This window comes from Anser cygnoides, chromosome 1, assembly GCF_040182565.1.
Source record: "Anser cygnoides isolate HZ-2024a breed goose chromosome 1, Taihu_goose_T2T_genome, whole genome shotgun sequence".
NCBI lineage: Eukaryota > Metazoa > Chordata > Aves > Anseriformes > Anatidae > Anser > Anser cygnoides.
In genome coordinates, this window is record NC_089873.1 from 14,399,081 (window position 1) to 14,423,839 (window position 24,759).

At 38.4% G+C, this 24,759-nt stretch overlaps 1 protein-coding gene across 8 annotated transcripts in view; it reads left to right on the forward strand.

Moving 5' to 3' along the window:
• Nucleotides 1-24,759, forward strand: part of KMT2E (lysine methyltransferase 2E (inactive)) — a 67,466-nt gene that overhangs the window by 37,997 nt on the left and 4,710 nt on the right. For 5 of the 8 annotated variants that reach the window (XM_048068448.2, XM_048068447.2, XM_066987455.1 and 2 more), the window contains 15 exons: nucleotides 145-275; nucleotides 1,340-1,457; nucleotides 1,614-1,723; nucleotides 2,641-2,902; nucleotides 4,948-5,046; nucleotides 11,427-11,591; nucleotides 12,574-12,882; nucleotides 14,971-15,225; nucleotides 15,398-15,542; nucleotides 16,287-16,540; nucleotides 16,674-16,730; nucleotides 18,246-18,809; nucleotides 21,485-21,783; nucleotides 24,329-24,417; nucleotides 24,517-24,636. In XM_048068448.2, coding sequence (XP_047924405.2) covers nucleotides 145-275; nucleotides 1,340-1,457; nucleotides 1,614-1,723; nucleotides 2,641-2,902; nucleotides 4,948-5,046; nucleotides 11,427-11,591; nucleotides 12,574-12,882; nucleotides 14,971-15,225; nucleotides 15,398-15,542; nucleotides 16,287-16,540; nucleotides 16,674-16,730; nucleotides 18,246-18,809; nucleotides 21,485-21,783; nucleotides 24,329-24,417; nucleotides 24,517-24,636 — 2,977 coding nt within the window. The remainder of the gene's footprint in view (nucleotides 1-144; nucleotides 276-1,339; nucleotides 1,458-1,613; nucleotides 1,724-2,640; nucleotides 2,903-4,947; nucleotides 5,047-11,426; nucleotides 11,592-12,573; nucleotides 12,883-14,970; nucleotides 15,226-15,397; nucleotides 15,543-16,286; nucleotides 16,541-16,673; nucleotides 16,731-18,245; nucleotides 18,810-21,484; nucleotides 21,784-24,328; nucleotides 24,418-24,516; nucleotides 24,637-24,759) is intronic. The other 3 variants (XM_048068452.2, XM_048068453.2, XM_048068451.2) reach the window with 2 other exon arrangements.

Genomic DNA, 24,759 nt, shown 5'->3' on the forward strand with positions numbered 1-24,759 from the left:
TGATCAAATTAGTCTGGAGGTTTAATTACAACAAAATTTTCAGTTCATATAGCGGTGTTCAGTGGTTGTGAAAGTATGATCTGCTGTTAATAACTTTCCACCCATTTTTGCCATTATTTCATAAATTAACTTCTGTCTTTATAGAGTTACGTGCAAAAAAACAAGAAAATTTTAAAAGCTGCCAAAGACTTGCCTCCTGATGCACTTATTATTGAATACAGAGGAAAGTTCATGCTCAGAGAACAATTTGAAGCTAATGGATATTTCTTTAAAAGGTTTGTTTATTTCAAATACGTTGTAATAAGGTAACTACTAAATGCTCTTTTGCCAAACTTGTGCCTAAGATACAAGTGGGTCTTGATTACCGGTGGTGCCTTTCATTTACTTGTTGTCTGATTAAAAATAATTGCAGCTGGTATCTGGTGTCCTCCACTCTCTCGTGGATATCATTATAGCTCTCTTCAGGAAATAGTTTCTTCTTTCTTTGTTCTTACCTGGCTAAAGGATTCCTGCGTTCTCAATTATGTAGATATGCACCTTAACCCAGGGATTGACGGGTCCTGCCATCGTAAAATAAACAGGAAAGTAGTGGTAAAGACTTTTTTTGAGAGAGAGATTTTAATTCTATCAGGGTAAGAACAGAATTGAACGCAAGTCAACATGGGCTTTTTAACTGCCATGGTTCTCGAGTTGGTAGGTTACAGAGTAATGCATGGCTACTTCCTTCTTCCTGCAGATCGTTGTCAGTGCTGCCGTTAACTGCAGGGACACAGGCACTTGGGACATTGCAAGAGGCTTGCTGGTGGAAGCGAGCGTAGAGCTTTTGCTCAGTAAAGACAGGAGGACAGGAGGGTTCCCAGCGCCTGTAGTAGCAGAACTTAAAGTATGTCTTGGCAGAGTGTTTAGATGCCCAATTCCTTCAAGAAGGCTGGGTGTTAATGGTATCGCAAGATCTAGACAGGGTGAAGTGGTTGTTTTTATTTTTTGAGGTGATTCTGTGAGGCACCTACATTTCTACTGGAGTTTCATTTTAGAACCTGTTACAAGAAAAGCTTAAGAAAGATGTAGATTCTTTACCTTGCCTCTTCCATGTTTAGCGTTTGTTCCTCCCTTTCAATCCCATGCAGAAGAATTGCATTTAGGGCTGTGACTCAAACTTTTGGTAATCTGAAAATATATTTGGAAAACATGAAGCTTCAAATACAAATGGGTCATTCTCAGATTAGCCCGCAAATTCAGCATATCTTGCCAACACTATTTCACATTAGTTAATTTTGTATCAAACAGGCTGTATTTAGAATTTTTAAAAAAGCTCTGGTTTTTCTTGTCTGTTTTTCAGGCCATACCCATTTGTTTTGTTTTATTCCAAATTCCATGGGCTAGAAATGTGTGTTGATGCAAGGACTTTTGGAAATGAAGCTCGATTCATCAGGCGTTCATGTACACCAAATGCAGAGGTGAGCATATACATGAAGTTAAATTAAGCTTATTTACGTTTAATGTCCCCTTTCCCTTAATTTTTTCCAACTGATAATTTGAGCACTTTTTACAATTTCTATACAACAACAACAGTAAAACTTCATTGCAGTAAAATAATGTTCTCTTTTACATAGGTGAGGCATGTAATTGAAGATGGAACGATTCATCTTTATATTTACTCCATCCATAACATTCCAAAGGGAGCAGAGATTACAATAGCATTTGATTTTGATTATGGAAATTGGTAAGTATTTGAGCACACTGTTCATTCAATAACATTTAATGCCTGTTAAGTTGTGATGCATTCAGGGTGACCTTGATTTTTGTATCATTTACTACTTTGTGTGCATTAATAATGCCATGCTCCTTGAGTACTTATTTTTGCAGTGAATAGTGTATGTTTAGGCAGGGTTTCTTCTATATTTTTATTACGGAATATCTGTTGCTAATTCTAGCAATATTGTAGTTACCTATTAGTAATGCAGATAACAGGCAAACTTGGGTGAATATGAATAAACATGGACTATGAAAACTTCTCTGTATATAGGTGCCCCATAATGTGGGGAGAGCAGAAAAAATCTGGAACTACACAGTAATGCCCTGTTTCGGAGTGGCTCTGTAGTATAACGTTGGGAAGATGGTGTCTGGAATTTAGCTACAAATAGGGGATTAAGAACATTGAAAAATACTGAATGCTTAGTGCCTTAAATTCTGTAACATAATAAACGTTTTTCTGAATATAACTGCTGCTCCTTTTATGATCTGGGGAAAACTGTAGTAAACTGCCATTATTTGTAAAAATTCCTTTGAAATGATAAAGGAAACTATCACTTAAGTTCTGCTTACGTACAAAAGATCTGTTATTTAGTCATCTCTTTGAAATGTGATGGCAAAATAAGGCTTTTGAGACCCGTGTAGACCTTATTATAAAGTAAGGTGTGTCATCTTGTAATGATTTCTCTTGGCTAGTAGGAAGTGTTCTAGAGCACTGGTACATTGTGCAGGAACATCTCAGCTGACACCAGCTTCGAAAACTGAAGCACTGAAGAGTATAATTCTATACGAGAAAATTATCAGCTTATGTGTTAGTTACAGTTTTAAAAAAAATCTTTGCTGTACAGCCTAATCAAAATATGCTTTCTTGGATTTATTTACTTGTAGTAAATACAAAGTGGACTGTGCTTGCCTCAAAGAAAATCCTGAATGTCCAGTCCTCAGACGTTCTGAGCCTACCGAAAACATCAATACTGGATATGAAACCAGAAGGAAAAAGGGAAAGAAAGAGAAAGATGTTTCAAGAGAAAAGGAGACTCAAAATCAGAATATCACATTGGACTGTGAAGGAGGAGCCACCAAAATGAAAATCACCGATAATAAGCAGAGGAAACTTTCTCCCCTCAGGCTCTCCATTTCTAATAATCAGGTATTGACACGGAAATGATTAGGAAGCAAAGCTTTTAAACACAAATATTCTAAAACTCTTGTGTAGTCACTAAAATAATTTTAATAAGTCAGTGAAAAAGGGATATGTGGATTTATCAAGAAAAACAAAATGATGAATAAGCTGTTTAGGTCTTTTATATTATTCCCAGTTTTACTTAATGTTTGATTGGATTTAAATATTTTGGTTCCCTTACCAGTTTTAACTAGACATTTTTTTCCTCCAAATTTCTTTGTGGATCTCTGATGCAAAAGCCTCATGTCATGCTTTCAGGAGCTCCCAGGCCATCATGAAATGTAGATAACCAAAAAGCCACGTTACTCAGAAGTGTAATATATTAAAACATAACAATAAATAATACTGCTCCTCTAACAAATAAAACTTCAGCCCAGCATATTGAGCGTTGGCTGCAGCTGTCTTGTAACTTGATAAGGAATTTAAATAGAGTTTAGAGAGATGGGAGGAAGAGGATACGTTTTGAAGTTAGTGTGGTAAAGCTACTTGGTAATACCATGGTAGTCAATTGTTAGATCTGTCTTTTTTAATGTCAGTATGAAGGAACTAATGAGAGAGAGATCCATGAAATTAATTATTAACTTAGCTTTGCAGAGCAGCTGTTAAAGAAGTATTTCGCATGAGAGGATTGTTGCCTTGGTAACTATCTTTGTTGTTGTAGAGAAAATGCAATTTAAACTTTCTTTGAATGTGGTGGCTTGTGATGATGATTTAAGGGGAGAGGGAGAGAGTTTTTGTTCTGGGAGGAGAGATTTTCAAGTTTCTCATCTTTCAGTGTCACTAGGAGCAAAGGAAATACAGTGAAAATGAGCATGTTTGACACCCTTCCCCCCCAGTTTTCATAAGACAATCACATTGTTCTGAGTTTTAGTAGCTACGTTGCTTTAAAATGCTTGGAAGTCCAGAAGGCATGGCGTGTGACTGTTAAAAGTGATCTGCAGAGGCAATATTTAAACTTTCCAATTTTACGTGACTTTTTTGTTGCTTTTTAACTGGTATTTGGAACCTTCTCCTGGGCTTTTAGCACAGCATATAGTGCTTTGACAGAGCAGTCACAGGAGAACTCAATGTTTTTTCCAAACTGAACTTAACAATAAGAATTAAAGAATTAAAACAATAAGAATTGTGAGGATAATAAAGCTGTTAAACTGTGTATATAAATATAGAGGCCCAGTCAGTCAATTGATACCTTCTTTCCTGTGACGAAATACATAACATTAAGGTAAAAGAAAGGATATAGGCAAATGTGCTTTAAAGACACAGGAGTTCTGTCTAGTCAAGGAGTCTAGCTAAGGAGTTCTGTCTAGTCACCTAATCAAAAGGTAAAATTGCATGTAGGGCTAACAAACTTAACCCTTAAAGCTACTCTTCTGTGTTCTTTTCTCAAACCAAATAACCATTATTAGTTAGCTAAATTTTGTTTCTCTGTGGCATGGCACTGTTATTAAACTATAGTGAGATTGTAAATGGAAAATGTCACTTCAATGAAATACACTCTGGAGCTGAGAAGAAATTCCATATAATAGTATGTTAACTTCTCCCTTTGACATGACAACATTCATTGTACATCATTATAATGCCTTTTTTTTCCAACGGATGTATAATGTAAGCTCCTAATTCTTTAACTCGTTAAGAAGTGGCTGGATCAGTGGCCAGTGTTAGTGCCCAAAAGTTTCTGTTGGACTGCAGGTTTAATTCTAATAATCTGGGGGGTTGGGGGTGGGTGGGTGGCTGGGGATGGGACACCAAAATTTCAGTAAGATCAGTATGCTTAAGAAAAAGATACAGATGTGTCTAAGCTCAGATTGAAAAAGATCTAGTCAAGTGGTTATATTTACAGGTTTATGCAAAGGTACAAGTGGATGTCAGCTTTTTTACATTTTATCTTGATATATTGGCTTGGTTACTTTTGAAGTAGTGATCTGAGGATTCTTGGTTCTGTGTAGCTTTTAGTATTCCCTAGTTTGCAGGAGTAGTGGAGCTTCTGTAAAGCAGTCATTTCCATCTTTCAGGAGCCAGATTTTATTGATGATATAGAAGAAAAAACTCCCATTAGCAATGAAGTAGAAATGGAATCAGAGGAGCAGATTGCAGAAAGGAAAAGGAAGATGGTAAGTTGGGAAGCAAGTAGCTGCCTAAAGTTGTCACTAAGGCTTAGTGACACCTGCTCTTCCCATGCTAATTGCTGCCTTTCTGTAGGCGTTTAGAATCTGAGTATATATGAAGTCAGATCCTTATATGATCTTCAACTTCAAATGCAAGGCTTGCTATTTGAGTGAGAGCATTTCATCTGGCTTGATCATTGCTTTCTGACAAAAATCTGCTTTTATCTTCAAATGTATATAACTTCCTATTGCTTTAAAAAAAAAAGTCTGTAGAAATCAAGTAGAATTGATTTTCTTCACTTCTTATTATTGCACATTATTTTTAATGGCTGTTTTATAGATGGTACTAATTTTTTTTGAGTTCCCAACTTAAAAAGCCTCAGAAATCCTTAATTTTCAGAGGTTGGTATAGAACAGTGTTATGAACACTGGTATTATAAAATGTGCTTTTGTGTTGGGCATTCAAAATGTGAGATGCTTCAAATAGATTAAATCAAAATCTTGACCAAGATGCATAATGCAATACTAGTATTTGGAACATTCTAAATGCTATCATTTTGCCTATGCTCACTTTTTGTATACAGTTTTTATTTGGAAAACCTCTTTCTTCTAACACTTCACTGCTCATGACTTTAAAGTGTTCTACTTGTAACCACTCTTCTGAACAGACTTATTTTGCTTCTTTGTACAAGAGCATATCTAGATATGTGCAGCTTTTGCACATGCATTAACTTAGTAGGGAGAGAGATGAAGTCTTTCAGAAGTATGGTTCAAGACTTCTAACTTGCACCTGTTCGAGTGTCAAAACCAACTATTTTCTTGGCCATGAGTTTGTTGTAAAGACGATCTATCACTTTCTGAATATTGCACACTGATTCAATTCTAAATGCTACTTCGCATGTCTCAGGTAGGTTATCTTATTTGCAAGTTCTCTTTCTGTATATTTCATTTTAACTTAACTTCCATTAATAGTTAACTGTTTATGTAGCAATTCAGATCTGAGTTGGTGTCTTATAGACTAGTGTTGGTAGGCTTGCCTTCTATGAAGCTGTCAACCCAAGTCAAAGACTACAAACAGCAATGATTGAGCACAAGTTCGGCAAGAATTTATTGCTAAATCCACCAAATGTAAAAAGACAATTCTGATACTTCCCTCCCCACCCTACCAAAACAAACAAACAGCCAACTCTGGGGCTGTGTTCTGATGGTAAAATATAAAGAAACGTGCCTTTGTATTCTGTTTAAGAACTGGGTGTTTGTAGTGGTAATACTGTTACCCTGTATTAAAAGGAAAGCATCATATTCTCGTGTTTTTGTGTAACTGTGTGTGCCTGTGCTTAGATATGCGTTAATATGGAAAACCACTTGCAATTAAGTACATAGACTTAGATGAGTTGCTGTTCTTTCTAGACCTTTCACAATTCTCGCTTGCTGTCCTGCTATTTTTGATACAGTTGTACCTGAATTGCACGGACTTCGGTGATGATTAGGCATGTCAGGAGAGCTAAAAATTTCAGAGAGGAAACATTGTCAACATTTTTTCTTGTTGTCATTTGTTATACGAATGTACGTTAAATAATGATCTCTTTTTTTTAATCTTTTCTGACTTGAAGCTAAACACCATATAGTAGCACAAAAGGATAAACAAGAAAGGGAACTGGTTTTAGGGAGGAGAGAGTAATTCAGAGGTGTAGTGAATGGATGTTGTACATGGTGAGTTGGAGGTTGGTGGGGGAGGAATGTGGAAACAAAGATGAACATTTAACATCTTTCTGCTGTTGAATCAACAGTCTAGGAAATGTTATATTAAAACAAAGGGAAGTTGGCCTTCAATATAAGGTTGGCCATGCTGCCTGCTGCCTTACTCCCCCACCTCCCCCATCTTCCCTAACAGGTTATTTATGCTACACACAGTGTGCGATAAGGATTATTATCCTTTCGCTTTCCTTGAAGTTAGTCTTGTTTTTGTTTCCATATACTTAAGAACTGAAAAGTAAGTCATTAGACCTTCTACCTCTTCTTTATCTTACTGACACTTTTTTTCACTTTTTCAACTTCTTCGTTCCAGTGTGTTCTCTGTTGGTGAATTTTAAATTGAATAGTATTCAGTTTGATCCAGAGACTATATGCCATTATGTAATTCCTTTATCTCTATTGTATTTATATCATGCTGTGTGTAGTACAACACTGTTTTGTCATTGAATTAGTGTTTGCTTTTTATTCTCTCCTGGATTTAGCGTATGATTACCTGCCAAGAGCTATTTTGTGCATAAAGACTTGAAATGACATTTAAAGTACTTCTTGTCTGCAGCTTAAGGCAATTGCTGCTGTGGCATCTTTCCTCTTGGTACAATCACAAGATCAGCATTTCAGTTGTCTGACATTATTCAATGTTGCTCATACCAGATGTCCTTTCAACACATTTAGGACAAGTGTTCATCTTAATGTCCTGTTAATTACTTGGTATATTCAAAAGGATGTTTCATCAAGTCTGTAGACATCCATCTTTGATTCTGATATCTGAAAGTTATTAGGCTAATTATTTCTTTGGCATTGTTTTAAGATTCAAAATGACAGTGAGAGTTTTGTTCCATTTGCTGAACTGTCAACGTTATTTTAAAGCTTTTCTCTAAAGTTTTTATGACGGTTGACCATTGCACCTGCTTTTTCATCAGTGTAATTGGATGATGTGCCATCCAAGTGGTAGGTAGCTCATCTGCTTTATCTAATGGCACTGCAGGTAACTGCAGTCTTTTTCAAATCTAACCAGGTTCTGCTAGAGTGCAATTAGATGATTTTTTTGGTGAAGTGAGAAAGTAGATGGTGAGAAAATGAATTATTCGCACTAGAGAGGAATTACTGATAATTAGCATTAGCATGAGGCAGCTAGTTTTGGCCTTGAATTCTCGCTTTAGAAGGCTTTACGCTCCTGCTGTTCCGTGACCTGTTTACAGATTTTTGCCATTACTGGGTTTGTCTCTTGAATGCGTATGAATTCTGCAACTTAGTTCTTTTTCTTCATGAAAGCATCCTCTGGATCTTCTGAATAATTCGTATCAGTGTTGCATAAAAGCTTCTGCTTTGTTTCCATGACATTTTACTTTGCCCTCTCAGCTGTTAGCTGTGAATGCGTGCAGTACTTACGCAGAAGGGGGTAATGGCAGGCACAGGCAGATGGGGAGACGAGTGGCTGGAGAGCAGCTCTGCAGGAAGGGGTTTGGGGGGGTGCTGGTGACAGCATGCCCCAGCAGCCAAGGGGTTGGGGTGCATTAAAAGCACAGGCAGCCAGTGATTCTCCTGCTACATTTATGGTTGGTGCAGCCTCACCTTGAATATTTGATGTGGTTCTGGGCTACACGATAGAAAAAGGACATTAAAGTCCTTGAAAGCCTCTAGAGGAGGGCAGCAAAGCTTGTACAAGGGCAGGAAGGCAGGTCCTGTGAGGAGGGGCTGAGGACACCCAGAACAGGAGGCTGAGGGGCGGCCTCACTGCTCTGTGCAGCCTCCTGAGGAGGAGACGTGCAGGGGGAGGTGCCGGTCTCTGCTCCCAGTAACCGATGACAGGATGCAGGGGAATGGCACAGAGCTGCACCAGGGGAGCTTCAGACTGGACGTCAGGAAAAATTTCTTCGTTGTGAGAGTGACCAAACACCGGAACAGGTTTTTTACAGAGGTGGCTGATGCCCCATGTCTGTCAGTGTTGAAGTGACATTGGGGTAACACGCTTAATATTTTCTTTAAGTAATAACTAGCTCTGCAGTGGTCGGGCAGTTGGACTTGATAAATTTTGAAGGTCCCTTCATGAAACTGTCAAAAACTGCAGTGGAATCTTTGGACTACAATATAGCACACGACAAATAGCACATAAGTGCCTGTGGAAAGCGAGCAGTAATCACTTGGTTTTTGTTGCCTTCTTAAGCAAACTTCAGGCTGCTTCAGCATATTTACCTTCTGTTAGTAGGGTGACTTTATTGAGAGCAGCCCTGAAGAGGAGGCCCTGGGAGTGCTGGTGGATGAGAAGCTCAACATGACCCAGCAATGTGCGCTTGCAGCCCAGAAAGCCAACTGTGTCCTGGGCTGCATCAACAGAAGCGTGGCCGGCAGGGCGAGGGAGGGGATTGTGCCCCTCTGCTCTGCTCTCATGAGGCTCCTCCTGAGGCCCTGTGTTCAGCTCTGGGGCCTTCAGCACAAGAAGGACATGGAGGTATTAGAATGAGTCCAGAGGAGGCCATGAGGATGACCAGAGGGCTGGAGCAGCTCTCCCATGAAGACAGGTTGAGGGAGTTGGGGTTGTTCAGCCTGGAGTAGAGAAGGCCGCAGGGAGACCTTACAGCGGCCTTCCAGTGCCTAAAGGGGGCCTGCAGGAAAGCTGGGGAGGGACTCCTTGTCAGGGGTGCAGCGATAGGACAAGGGGGAATGGCTTTAAACTGAAAGAGGAATAGACATCAGAAAAATTCTTCACTCTGAGGGCGGTGAGGCCCTGGCACAGGCTGCCCAGAGAAGCTGTGGATGCCCCATCCCTGGAGGTGTTCAAGGCCAGGCTGGATGGGGCTTTGGGCAGCCTGGTCTGGTGGGAGGTGTCCCTGCCATGGCAGGGGGTTGGAACTGGGTGGTCTTTAAGGTCCCTTCCAACCCAAACCATTTTGTAATTCTGTGACATCCCTAACTCAGAATCATTCACCACAATTTTATTAACCTGAAAGGAGGATGAGTACTATGTTAAAAATAAGCCTGATATTATTTTTAATTTTGGGGAATTGTAGCAAACCACTATTAACTAATAATTTACTAATTTATGAAAACTGCGTTCAGATGTTATCAGTTTTTTTTTCAGTAGTGAAACTTTTTTTTCCCTAAAATTGCAGATATGTTCTTTAAATTACTGTTTCATTTCTTCTTTATTTATATTTTCTGGGTGTGACAGCTCCACTGATGCTCTCCTTTCCTCAGATAATTATATACTGTTTGTTGTTTTTCCTTAAGGTGGGGTGATGATAATTTGGTCAATGCAATGTTTTAGAAAAAGGAATCTAACTTGAGAAGCCTGTCAAACAGTATACTTGCATTGTGACCTATGGAAACAAAATTGTATTTGATTAGGATAACAGATCAGATTAAACCGAACTTTATAAATTAATTTGAAGGTGGCGCACCAAAACTGCATCTGCCCAGGCCTTACAGAAGTTAAGGGGGAGGGATTTACTTTCCTTTTGGTCAGTATTTCTAGAAATGTCAGTAGCAAAATTAGTAAGACTTGTATTTTTAACTCTACTTGACATCAGAAAGTAAAATCTCTTCATGTTAATAAATTGCATTTTAATATGAAATCTGAAGAATGACAGCATGAGCTCTGGTTTTAACATACTGCAGTGTCTTGTGATGCTCAGTGGGCACTGTTGGATATGCTGCTCTTGGTCCAAATGACATACTGGCACTTTTCTGTTTGTTTTTGGGTGCTTTACTTTGGTTTGGTATTCTTACTGAAGTAAAACCATATGGAACTACGTTACAGCGTGGTTGCTGTAGTAGTTACAGATGTAATTATTATTCCGTCTCCATCACGAAGGTTGCAAATAATGGAAGTTTGCATGTGTTTTACCATTCAAACAAAGGCAGGCTCAGTGGCAAAAGCAAAACTGGGTTCCTCATTCACTCAAAAGAGCAATATACTTACAGGCATTCTCTTTGATGCAAACACGCTGTTGCTATCTATGTACTCTTGCTGAGCTGCAGGCATTGAAAATAAATAAAACTTGTAATAGAGCCCTCGATTCTGCAGCATCTGTGCTGTCTTAAGCAGAGCTCTGTGCAGATAGGGAGCTACCTCTTTAATAGGACTAGACTTTAATTACTGATTGACAGAAAATGTAACTTCTGTGGGTGACCCAAAGTTATCTTTCTTTGAATTAGTGATTCTTGGATGCTGGTTGCATATTTTGATATACTTTATGGCACTTTGGAAAATCGAGTCAGAGAGTAGTGAAGCTTTTTGTTGTGGTACTACTGTGTGTATAGTAAAATTTCATGGTTTTGGTCATGAGCATTTCATTGCGTTTTAAATATTACACGTGGTTGTAAGTAACCCAGCGATGTGTGTTATTATGTTTGTATGCCAGTGGTATACTAGTAAATGTCTGTTTAGTAAGTTCTTTAATCTAAAGCAGGACCCTCTCTTGTTTGTCACGGTTGATGAGAATGCAAGCCTTTCTTCAAAAGTCTGCAATAATTGCAGTCATTCTAACATCTCCCTCTCCTCTGAGCTTTGCTGAAAGTGATCTGCATGTCAACATACACTGTACATGTTCTGAAGCACTTAAAAAATCACAGTATTTACAGATGCGAAAGATTGACTGAAATTTGATGATGATTGTTATTAAATCCATCAGACAAGAGAAGAACGGAAGATGGAAGCTATCCTGCAAGCTTTTGCCAGACTAGAAAAAAGAGAAAAAAGAAGAGAACAGGCTTTGGAAAGGATCAGCACAGCAAAAACTGAAGTTAAATCAGAATGCAAGGAAGCACAGATTCTCAATGACACTGAGTTTATTCAGGTATTTACCTGGAACTTTTATTTTAAAGCTGGCTTTTTAAAAGGCGATGTTGATCAGTTTGGATGTTGATCTGCACTTTAAGATGTATGAAACTTTTTATTACCTGAACTCAAATATATTTTACCAAAATCTGGATAGGACTTTGACGTCATGTTTTCTGTTGACCCCACCCCACCCCTCAGGTAAATGTTAATAAAATTTAACAAGGAATTTCAGTTACATTAGTTTATGTGAGAGTGCGTACACACAGAGCTACTATATAATTCGGTCTGTCTTTGAAGTTCAAGGTGGGAGGTGTTTACTGATGCTCATTTTATGCACAGGAGTTGGTTTTCTTCAGGCACCCTCCATAACCAGTAGAGAAAGGCTTGTTCTTCCAGTGGGTTATTCAGAAGAGGTTGTAGTCTTTTCTTTCAAAGGAATTATTAAGGCTTAGTTTGTTCTGAATCCTTCTTGCAGGCCATCCTTAATACATAATAAACAATTTTTCAGTCTATTGTTGCTGGATACTAGTTCTCCTTTGCAAATAATCCCACAGATTCTCAGTTTGGGTTGTTTCCATGGATAGTATCTGTCAGCTTGCTGTTAAGTCCCTTATGGCAATTCTAAACACTCAGCAAACTGTAAGTTACAGAAAGGATATTGAACTGAAAGACATAATAGTGTAAGCAGATGATTTCTAGCCTATAGATGAATGAATGTGGTATAGGAGTTCCTGTACAAACCTGCAGTGATCTGACAGGTGACTGGTCTGTGTGAATGCTCTCCCAGTGATGCTTGCGAGGAAAGTATGGGAAGCATGGTAGTCTGCCTTGAAGTAGAGTAGAAATAGTAACTTTAAAGTGTTTTAGCTCTAAAAACAGAAATGAGAGGCTTTTTTTGACGTATAAAGAAGGAGGAACTGATAACAGTTTATTTTAAGAAAGAGATGTAGGTTTACGTGTGTATGAGATCCATCTACTAATTTTCTGTTTTGCACCAGGAACCAGCAAAAGAAGAAACTGCCACCAAGCCCACCCCAGCCAAGGTTAATAGAGCTAAACAGAGAAAAAGCTTCTCTCGGAGTAGAACTCATATTGGACAACAGCGTAGACGACACAGAACTGTGAGCATGTGTTCAGATATCCAGCCGTCTTCTCCTGATGTGGAAGTAACTTCACAGCATAATGAAACTGAGAGTGCCGCACTGGTAGCGGAGCCCGAAACAGAAACTGTTGTTACAGAAATGGTTACTGAAACAGAAGCTCCAGCACTTAATAAATGTCCTACTAAGTATCCTAAAACGAAGAAGGTAAGTCTCTGGAGGGTGGGGAGGAGAGGATGGACTTTGAACAGAGGTTTATAAAAAGCGTAGACAGCTGCATTTATATCTTAGCTATGTATGGATAAAAAAAAATGCCTTTCTTCTTTAAAAATTACCATTACCTGGACACTCACTGGTAATAAATCAAGCTTTTAAAGTTGAGTTACATCTATTAGGAGGTGTTACTTTAGATTTTTAAGACACTTCCAAAATACAGCTTACAGAACAATTTTGGAACAAATGTTTTCTGGGGAAAGTACTTTCTAGATAGACTGAAATTGTATATATATAACTGAAACGTAATTAAAACTGTTAATTGCAGGTGGGGTGGGTGGAATTAGCTTTCCTTCCTTTATTCATCGCAGTCTTTAGAACGTGTTTCAATGGCAGTGAACTAAATATCTGAAAATAATTAGTTTCCAGTACTTTTGAAACATCTGTTCTGAAGTGAGTGGATTTAAATACTCAAAAGTTTACGTAGATATCTGGGAAGGAAGCATTCATAACTCTTCAGTGCTTCCTTTCAAATTTCTTTTATTGCAGTGCATTGCATGCAGTTTGAAGAAATGTTGCAGTATTTAAAGGCCCTCCAAAAATTTGAAACCTGCAGGAGTGAATAAAGCAGTAAAACACTCTGCTTTAAAAATCTGCAGACGGCATTTAAAAATTTCTGTTTTTCTTCGGCATGCTTCACAAGTTATTCTGAATGTTTTACTGGGGAGAAAATGGGGGCAGGGGAAGCAGAGGACGAAGTAACAGACTGAAACTTCTTGTTGATGAACAGTAACAATTGCTAGGTGATTTTAATTAAATCCACATATAAACGTAGCATGTATCTGTCTATATATCTTAAAGGGTACAAGAGTCATCCTATTAATTGCATCGCTACTACTTCTTGTCAGAGGGGAGCCTAGAATCTCCTCCTCCTCTTTATTTATGTTGCAAAAAAGCAGAATGAAGACACCTGAGAAGTCTGAATTTTACTATAGTTTTTTCCTGTTTGATATGTTTAAGGGTAAATATCTGGTTGTATTTTACCCAGTACATCCTAAAGTAAGGAGAAAGTCCTGGTTTGAAACTAAATAGGCTTGTTTAAAAAAAAAAAAAAGATGCTATGATAATCTGTCAAAGCCTTAACACTATATGAATATTTAATGTGCTATTTTCACATGTCCTTAGCTTTGCTTACTTCTATAAAATTTGGGAATTTAGTTCTGTGTAAAAGATTAAAAATATAAAGTGGATGAAATATTCAAGCAAAACAAGATGTTGCATTCTACACTGAATTTTTTTTCAAGCTGCTACAGTGCAGTGAATGCTGGTATTTTTATTTCTTGTGTAAATCTTTCATAAGAAGCATCTTCATCTTCTAGTAATGCTCAAAAAAAGCTGAGAACTAGCTTGCAACTAAAGGTAGCCTTATTCTATACTGTACATTGCAGTGGATGATTAAAGCTGCATATTTTGAAACAAAGAATTTGGGTCTGAATCTCTTAAGTATTTAATTCAAAGACCTTTATACTTACTAGAGTTCAATTGTTTTATTTCTGGTTCCCTGTTAACAGGAACTAAAATCCACTTGCATGTTTTTCAAAAACACTGAACCAGATGGGGAAAAAAAAATACCCTTTTTGGTAAATGTGCTATAATTTAGCTACAATAAGGAAGAATGTTCAAGGCAACTGCCTGACATGTTGACTGAAGCAGAGTCCTGACAGCATGGAAGTCTGATAAGGAATTTACTTAACTTTGTCTAATTAGCATGACAAAATTTTCCATGACTTTAGGTGCTCAGGCTCAATTTTAAGTGTCTTGGAAGTATGTTCAGTGAAAGTTAAATGTAAAAGAACTAAATGTTCTTAGTTTACAGAAAAACAACCAAAGCTTCGTTATGTAGAGAAAATGTATACTGCTCCCTTTCATTCTCCCAGTTATTTCACCAAACTGTCTTCATATTCTTGCCCAGCTGTCTTCTGATTTGTGTAACAGATGACTAGATGAGTAATAAGACTAAAAACTTTCTGAAAGCCATTAATAGAAAACACTCATAAAACAGTTTTTTTCCTCTTTGTTTAGCACTTGGTCAATGAATGGTTAAGTGAGAAAAGCGACAAGACGGGGAAGCCTGCAGACAGTGTTTCAGAAAGGCCTCTGCGCATAACCACCGACCCTGAAGTTCTGGCTACTCAGCTGAATTCTCTACCAGGTCTCACATACAGCCCACATGTATATTCTACTCCAAAGCACTATATTCGTTTTACTTCACCATTCCTTTCAGAAAAGAGGAGGAAAAAAGAACCCGTGGAAAACATTACTGGCTCTTGTAAGAAGGTAATGCTTCCCTTCATTATGGTTTCCCATGCCATATTACTTAAAAATAAATCTTTATTTCGTAGCATGAATTCAGGCAGAAAAAAGATGCTTGGCAACTGATGTGTAATACATTTTCGAAGTATGTATCTTTAAACTGCTATATCACTGATTTCAATTTGTTTTATTAAAGCGTTGGTTGAAGCAAGCTTTGGAAGAAGAAAACTCATCAGTGATTGATAGATTTAATTCGCCATCACAGGAGAGATCTAGAAGTCCAGCCATCAATGGTGAAAATAAAAGCCCTTTATTACTGAATGACAGCTGTTCCTTAACAGGTGATGCTTTTACTAATACAGTACATAAAAGTTGTTAAAGCGATGAGTTAATGAAAATCCCAGGGGCACTTACACTGTTTCCTGATAGTTTATCTTTGGTGGTTGTTGGAAAGAAAGGCTTAGTTGCATAGTAGTTGTTCTAATTTTCCCCTTTTCTTTAAAGTATGATTGATACAAAATAAGTAACAACCATTTCTCGTAGTGAATCTGTACAGACAGTCACAGTTAACAAAAGATTAATGTTTTTGAATATAAACATAAAGAGGTTAGATGTTGTTCTGTATATTCATACTGTTAAATTCAGTGGCCCTGTTGCACCCAGGTGAAAAGTTGTGTAATCTGTCAGGAATAATACAAAATGGGAACATGCTAGAAACCATGCTTCTGTGAGAATATGGAGCATATTAGATGATCCTTGTGTACAGAACTTGAACTTCCACTTCTTAGCTGAATAGTGTTAAAGATGCATAGAAGGAGACGTTTTTTGGAAATGTAGGCAGTTCTTTCCACCCTCCTTTGGGGTGGGGGAAGGGGAACAACACTTACTGATCTCTGTACGCTGTTAAGTTTATTTTTCAGGAAGTCTGCCCCTAAGGGAGATCTGTCAGCTTAGTAAGCTGACATGTGGAATGTGGATTTTTCATTCAAAATTTTTCATGTGGAATTCATAATTTTATTGCATCAAGCATTTAACTGTGATTACTATATCTAGATCTCCTCTACCTTTTTAAAATTTTAATGCAGATCTAACAACACCACTAAAAAAACGAAGACTGTATCAGCTGTTGGAGTCTGCATTCTCAGAAACGTCCACACCTACTCCTTCTCCATATGCCACACCAACTCATGCTGACATCACTGCCTCAGAGCCATCGCTGTTTGCTACTCCTCCTAGGGTAAAAACAGAAGATGAAACCTGTAGAAATGGTTACAAACCCATTTATTCGCCAGTTACTCCTGTAACTCCATGTATCCATGGGAATACCATGCACTTTGAGGTGAGATTTATAATGGATTTTGGTGTGCTTAGATTTTTATCATTCTTGGTAAATCAACATTTGTGCTCCTATTACAAGGGAGTGTGCTGTTTCTCTAGGCTAACAGTTAACGTGCAATTTCTTCTTCGTTTAGAATATTTCCTCACCTGACAGTTCCCCAGAAATAAAAAGGCGAGCTTACAGTCAAGAGGTAAGGATGTTTCCAAAAAACTGCAAAAGGTTTCTTGATTTTATCAAGAAACAAGACTTTCGGTAAATACTTTTCACCGCCATTGCAAGTTTTGTGGAATTTGTCTTCCTTACAGGTTTTATTTGTCTATTATTGTATGTTTCCACTTTTCCTCTATCTTAAACTGGTGCTTTTCTCCATTTTTTTTGTCACTTAAAAATCGTATTGGTTGTTGCGGATGAGCAATAACCACTGCAACTTACAGAAAAACAGCACTTGTGCTTTTCAGGCTGTATTTAGGTTTACATTAACATGTCTTCTTGTTACCAGCATCTCTTAAATGTTTTGGTTGAACCTAATTAAGGTTAGAGTGGGAGAGTACAGAAGAAATGTAACAAATGTGTTTCAAGTGGATTATTTGAGCTACAGCAGGTGCTGCTGGGATGGGCCCAGAGTATTCCCAGATAAGGATATATTCCAATGTAGAGGATCAAGCTGTGTGGTTGAACCACTAGAGGGCAACGTGATTCATAGATATGAGAACTTCCACAGGAATATCTGCATCCAAAAGGAGTGACCAAGTTCTACAACAATATGGAATTTGAATTGTGTGATACCTACAAAATAAGCATAAATATGTTGAACCATAAAATTTATAGTGCCTAAAAGGAATAGGTAGAAGTAATTAGCAATAAAAAAATCAACTGTTGATTTCTGGAGAAATTCACTTTTGGTTGATCTTGCAAATGAATGGTCTAAATATTCTTTCCTTTGGGCCAAGTGTGGATGTATATATAAAGCTTACTTATTTTTAGGTCAAAATGTTAAATGTTGAAATACACAGTTTTTCATGTGATCATAGCTGTTGATTGAATTTACTAATTACTTCTAAACTAGTGTCATTGAATATGAGTGTTTATCTGACTTAAAAAGAAGAGTTTTACTTAATAACTTTGCATTATATTGCAAATGATTTTAAAAGGATTCATGAACGCCTCAAAACAGGTTAATTTAGAAGAGATACTTCTAGCCATACTTCTGTGCTGGATTTTTCATGGTTAACAGAGTTTCAAGGAGTACAGAAGTCAGTTTCTGTAACTTCTCAATTTTTACCTCTACAGAATACTGATTTTTGATAATGGTGTTAAAATTGTAAAGTGTTCAGAAAAGCTTCCACCATTACCCCACCAACATTTTTTCTTGAAGTAAATGTGTTGACACTAAGGATCCCTTTTATGCTTAAGTTAAGCAAGGCCTTTGTAACTAGGGACTTGTTCCTGTTGAAGCTCCTCTTCTTCCTCTGCCAGTCATAAGTCAAACCTGGTATTAAAAGTTTATTTTGACTTTGGTTTGTACATATTTCATTAAAATGCTTTTAATGGCAGTAGTGGAAATAAGTGTCTGGCTACACAGCTGTTTCTTAAACTCATGGTACTGCAAGGTTTTAATGCCATTTAAAGGCATAGATGAACGTCAGAATAGTTGTAATCATGTTGCAGCATGGAAAAAGAGCTGACTTGTTCTTTCTTCGTGCAGGGATATGACAGAGCATCGATTCTAGCACTGAATTCTTTCAGAAATTCCAACCTGACAGAAATGGGTCTGCAAGAAATAAAGACTATTGGATATTCCAGTCCAAGGAATAGGACTGATGTCACTCGGCAGTGCACTGGCGAAATGGAATCTGTGTCAGACCTCCAGCTGGGACTCGAAGTTATTGAGCAAAGTGCACTGCATAAAAACCTGGAAGCCCCCACACATGATAGGACTGATTCAAACAGCCAATTAGAAACTGCTCATTGTGGACGGGGCACAATTTATTCTTCCTGGGTAAAAAGTCCCGACAGGACAGGTGTAAATTTCTCAATGAATTCTAATTTGAGGGACTTGACCCCTTCACATCAGTTGGAGGTAGGAGGTGGATTCAGAATAAGCGAGTCAAAGTGCCTGATTCAAGACGATGCTAGAGGCATGTTCATGGAAGCATCTGTTTTTTGTACTTCAGAAGATGGAATTGCATCTGGCTTTGGAAGGACTGTCAATAACGACAACTTGATGGATGGAAATTGCACACCCCAGAATCCTCCACAAAAGAAAAAGGTTATAATTTTAAGAATCGTTTGGTTTTTCTTACATAGTCTGGTAACGATATTTCTCTAACAGAAAGAAGCATACTAAAAATAACAACAACAACAACAAAAAACAATTGTCAGCTAAACTTTATTTACTACACTGTAGGCATTATTCAGGAGAACTCACGAAGAGCAAAGAGTAATGTTGCGTACATCCATTAGTAAATTTAATTTTTAAAAACTATATATACAAATTCACTTTTTTCTATTTTAATGTTATTTCTTATGAGTCTTAAATGAAATGCTCAATAAATAACTGCTTTTCAGGTTTGAAAATAGTTGCTTGTGCCACCAAGTATTAAAATATTCCATTCTGTTAGAATACTACCAATTTAATCGTATACTGGGAACATCTCTTATGAGTTACTACAGGAGGTTGCACTAGGGTTTATGATACTAACACTTGAAAATTCCAATTTTGAAGTACTTAAGGTACCTTGGTTTTGCTGTTATTGACTACACAAATCCATAGTTACAAGAAATCTTTTTTTTGGCTTGATTTCTTTTTTTGGAAGATAAGCACAGTATAAACTTGCTACTCTTCTCAAACAGCCCCTGTAGGTAAGTTCTTCGGTCATGGTCAGCTGGAACCAAAACTGGAGGTTAACCTGCATAAATGTCTTGACCGTGCTGCCAGGTTAAACTCCCTCTGCTCCTTGGCAATAGTTCCCAGTGCAGCAGCTTATGCAGTTCTGTCTCATAAACAGACAGTAGAAATTAATGTGATTTATTTTCTTCGTGAAAGTAATGGTCAGGGGACTAGAGGTGTATTATTTGTGTGTATACACGTGTACATAACGTGCATGCACGATGGGGTTTTGATTTTTTTGGTCCCATCCTGCCCCCTTGCACTTGCCCCTTCTGCTGTGCTCTGGGACATCCTGCGAGGGAATGCTCATGACCCTCAGAAGTTTGCCATCAGAACTGGATTTTGTGTTTATCTCTCTTTATACTGAGATATAACTGAAATAAGGCCGTAGCAGTGTTCTTACCTGGTCCTGAGTTGTGTGAGAGGTTCTCCCTCTGCCTCCCCCCTCCCTCCCCAGTCCCCTTAGAATTCACGTGTAAAGGTCTCAGTTGAAGGCAATAGCCAGAAATAATTTGGTCTGTACCCCTGAAAGAATGATTTTAAGGTTTTCCAGGGACAGACACACAAATTTAATTACACTTTGCAGTCTAAAAAGAGGGAAAACAATTCTCATTTAAGGTGAGGGGAGAACTCAGGATTTCTGTAGGAGAATAATAATTAGAAGCCTTGTGCTAAGATCTGGTAAGACGTGCATGTTCTTACACAGTTGTTAGAAGAGGACACCCCATATCGCAGTGTTTCGATGGGCATTGCTTCCTTTAGTTTCTCTCAGCATTATACAAGTTCATCCTGTTTCAATATTGTACGTCCTGGCCATGTTTCGTAAAACTTGTCCATTCTTAACATTGAAGCTTTGCTTAAAGCAGTCTTCTTCAAGGGATCCCAGTGATGTGGAAATAACGTGAATTGTTTCAAAACAAGATAGTTCTTAGCCTAGACGTTCTCTTAATAGTGTTTTGACTCTTCATACCCTGGCATACAGATGAGTTTTTAATAGATAGAAAACCACCACCTAGGACTGCTAACAAACCAGGACTTCTTGGTTTCTGTCTCTGAGTAGAAATGGATGTCTGCTTTTACTGAGAATATAAACCATTTAATTTTTTGTTGTTATTGCACTTCAGTTTATTGTTTTGTGTTATAAAGAGGGTTCAGAGTAGATCGCTGATAAGTGGAAGGAAGGGAATAAAGTCATAAAACAATTTCCGCAAAACTAATTCTCTTACTAAACAAAGCAGGTCTGAAGGGGTCAGTATTTCGGCATTCAAATTGTAAATAGACATATGAAAGTATTTGATAATCTGTTTTTCTTAGTGAAAGTAATATTCTATAGTAGTGTCTATGCACTAATTTTTATATAAAATCGTGTGTATATGTATGCACACAAAAAAGAATAAAATATACACATATGTATATATAAAGTAGAACCACATGTCCCGTCCTGTGTCATTGGTTTTGCAAATAAACATTTTTACTTGAATTTTATCATTGAAATACACTCTGAATCAGTATCTCAGAGTGCGGTAAAGATACTAATTTAAAACAAGTTGCAAAACGAATGTCATTCTAAGTCACAGATCTTTTATATTAAGAAAAAAATATGAAAAGCTCAGTATCTTTTGATCTATGCAGTGAAGTGAAGCAAAATTTTGGTCTGTTTTTCACATGAGGTAGGCAGAGTGAGAGTGACTCAAGTCTCTTAAAATTAGCATTACGATATTGCTGTCCTCTTAGTAACACTGCGGTTCCAGGAGGGGCTGTGAAGTCCCTTGTCGCTTCAACCAGCAGAAGGGCTTCAGCAGTGAACCTTTTGCTGTTCCGTAAACTTCTGCCTCTTCAGAGGCAAAGTACATACCTCCTCTCGGCAGAAGCCTTTCTTTGCGTCTTCTTTGATAGCCATTACTAGATCTGTAAATTCACTGCAGGTGTGGTGAGATACCTTCAACTATGCCCGTCTTTTAGAGCCAAGTAAATGGTATGTCTTACTAAAGGAATATATTTAACTGAAAATGGCAAGAAGGAAACAAACTTTCTTCTAATCTTTTTTTCCGTAGGTATCCTTACTAGAATACCGTAAGAGACAACGAGAAGCTAGAAAAAGTGGCTCAAAGACAGAAAACTTTCCCCTTGTTACCGTATCTCCTCATGCAGCTGGTGGAGGAAATATAAGTAGTAACAACGGTGCTAACGATGGGTATAACAACAGTGGTGAAAATGGGGAGCAAACTGATAATGCTGCGAGCCTACCTGTACCACTGCCAACTACTGTTTATAATGCAGCTCCAGAAGACGCTGGTAACAACTGTGCAATTAAGGAGACGTCAAGTGAGAAGAGTGAGCCAGAGGTTCAGTGGTAAGTTACAAAACTGTAGGACAAAAGTTCTGGTGAATTATTTACTTAATTCTAAGTCTTCTATTTGAAATCTTCTGTTAATAAGCGTGCAGTTATGGATTACTTTTTTATGGATTATTTGAAAGAAGCCCTTCTTTCAAACTAGTAAACAGTTGTCGTACCTCTTACCTCAGAAATATAGTAGACACCTCCTGAAGATCACAGAATCACAGAATCGTCTAGGTTGGAAGAGCCCTCCAAGATCACCTAGTCCAACCTCTGACCTAACACTAACAAGTCCTCCACTAAACCATATCACTAAGGGCTACATCTAAATGTCTTTTAAAGACCTCCAGGGATGGTGACTCAACCACTTCCCTGGGCAGCCCATTCCAATGCCTAACAACCCTTTCAGTAAAGAAGTTCTTCCTAACATCCAACCTAAACCTTCCCTGGCACAGCTTTAGCCCATTCCTCCTCGTCCTGTCACCAGGCACATGGGAGAACAGACCAACCCCCACCTCGCTACAGCCTCCTTTAAGGTACCTGTAGAGAGCGATAAGGTCGCCCCTGAGTCTCCTCTTCTCCAGGCTGAACAAGCCCAGCTCCCTCAGCCGCTCCTCGTAAGACTTGTTCTCCAGACCCCTCACCAGCTTCGTTGCCCTTCTCTGGACTCTCTCGAGCACGTCCATGTCCTTCTTGTAGCGAGGGGCCCAAAACTGAACACAGTACTCAAGGTGTGGATGAGAAGATGAGAATATGGAGATGAGAATATGAAGATGAGAATATGGAAAATTATCCATAAAATACTGGTCAGCTTATTTTCATTCTGCTTTAGTACTTTATTTTTCAAGAGCAAAAATAGCTAGAACAAGAGAGATCAACTAGTTCTGTAGCCTGTAAAATTGTATAAGTGCAGTTGTGAATATTTAGAAAATGGCGTGGAGTACGCATGGCATGCTCCTTCCAGAGCTGCACGAGTCACGCTGTGTGTGCTTGCCAAGGTGTGTGGTGGAGGGAGCTACGTTCGGATGGAGGATGTTACAGTGGCTTTGGGAGATGCTGAAAATCAGACTCAGTATGGCCTTGGCTCTGCATTTAATGTCCTTGCATTGTCACTGCTTTGTCTATGGGCTGAAGATAATACTCTTCATTTTAAACCTCAAAACCTTTCCAAAACCACTGTAGGAAAGAGGGGTGGAATAACGGAATAATTAGTATTGATCAACAAAAGCTTCTAGAAGACTCTGAGGAGTCTGTTTTTCAGTGATCGAGTTGGAATGTGTGCTTTGTGTTTGCTGTCACTTAAATGCAACATGCAGAGATGCATGCAGTCTGCCTGACAGTTCCTTCTGCTCAGGTAGACAGCACGTGGAGATACTTGCATAGTTGCTTATGATGGCTGGCTGGCTCCCCTGCGTGCAAGCCATATGCTGGGTTGTACTCCCTGCCAGATACTCCGGCAGCCTTCAGATCCTGGGGAGAGGTTCGGTGTGAAGGGGGATGACACAGAATGACTTCGGTTCGTGTAAATGTTTTGCAACGTTTTCCACTGTGGTTTTTGGTAGCCTTAAGATAGATGGTCAACTGTGTTGACTCTGTCTCCAGAATGTTACTAGCACAAAATAAACACTGCAGAAGTTCTTTATGCTATAGAGGAGGACTGACAGTGTTGCAGATGAACATGGGCTGAGGAGTTGAATACCTCTCTGCTCAGATGCTCCAACTATTCCAGAATAGAAGGATTTTGTAGAGCCAACTGAAGGGAGAACATAAGTGCAGTCTTCAAAACTTCACTGAGAAGTGGCTGTAAGTTCATAATGCAGAATGTAGTGTACTGTATTGTAAGCAAAGAATGTGGGAAATAGGCCGAACTGGGAAGAATTTGCTAGTAACTCTTTTGCAGTACTCCTGCAGACAACCTCCAAACTTTTAAAACAACAGCACTGTAGAGTATTGCAATATGCTCTTGCCTGAAATAAAACTGAGTTTTGTAGAGTGCTGCCATTACTGTTCTTTATGTTCAGATTGTGAGAATGTAATCGATTATAAGACAGAAGACATGACTGTCACTTCACCTGATATCTGGTGAATGAAATCTAAAAGCTTAACTCCCATACATCCGGAGTTGTGCAGTATTTACAACTATGGATCTGCTATTGAAGAGCAAGCTCTTTTTTAATAAATAAATGACTATTTCAATCTTTTCAAGAAGGCTTTCTACAAATTGAAACTGTGAAGCAGTACTCACAACCTGTAGTTCTTGATCTGTCAGATATTAAGAATAAAAAGACCTCCACAGATCTACAGATAATCTTTTTCATATTGAGAGGAATTGTCAGTTCTCATAATGTAAGAAGGTTGCAGGAGATTGGTATATTTAAAGTGTGAGAAAACAGATCTAAAATACCTAGCCAAACGGCATTCCTTAAGTAGGACCAGTTATTTGGCTCTTACAAGCAATCAACACTGTAAATTCTCTGGCCTAGTATTTGCATGTACAGTGTCCTAAATTTGGTCCCTGGGAGTATATCGCCTTACTTTAACATACACTTCCCTCTTCCAGGACTGCATCAACCTCTGTGGAACAAGTGAGAGAACGAAGTTATCAGAGAGCGTTACTTCTCAGTGATCATAGGAAAGACAAGGACAATGGTGAGTTGATTTATCGTGGCAAAGGTAGATACATCTAACCAATTCCTTAGGTAGTCCTTAATCATTCTAATGTTATGTTTGGGTCTGCTTCATCTGTAGGGGGAGAATCACCCTGTAGCCCCTGCTCACCGTCTCATGTTCAGTCTCCACCTTCATCTCATTCAAATCTCATTTCCCAGTTGCAGCTTAAGGTCCATTCTTTCACTGAATGTATGGAAGGTCAGTAAGCAGATGACCTTGTATGACACTTATTGAATAGTCTCTTACAACAACGTTAAGTAGCTCTTTAAAGTCAAATACAAAGTGCTTAGTGATCTTGGCAAAAGACCTTTTCCCCCACTG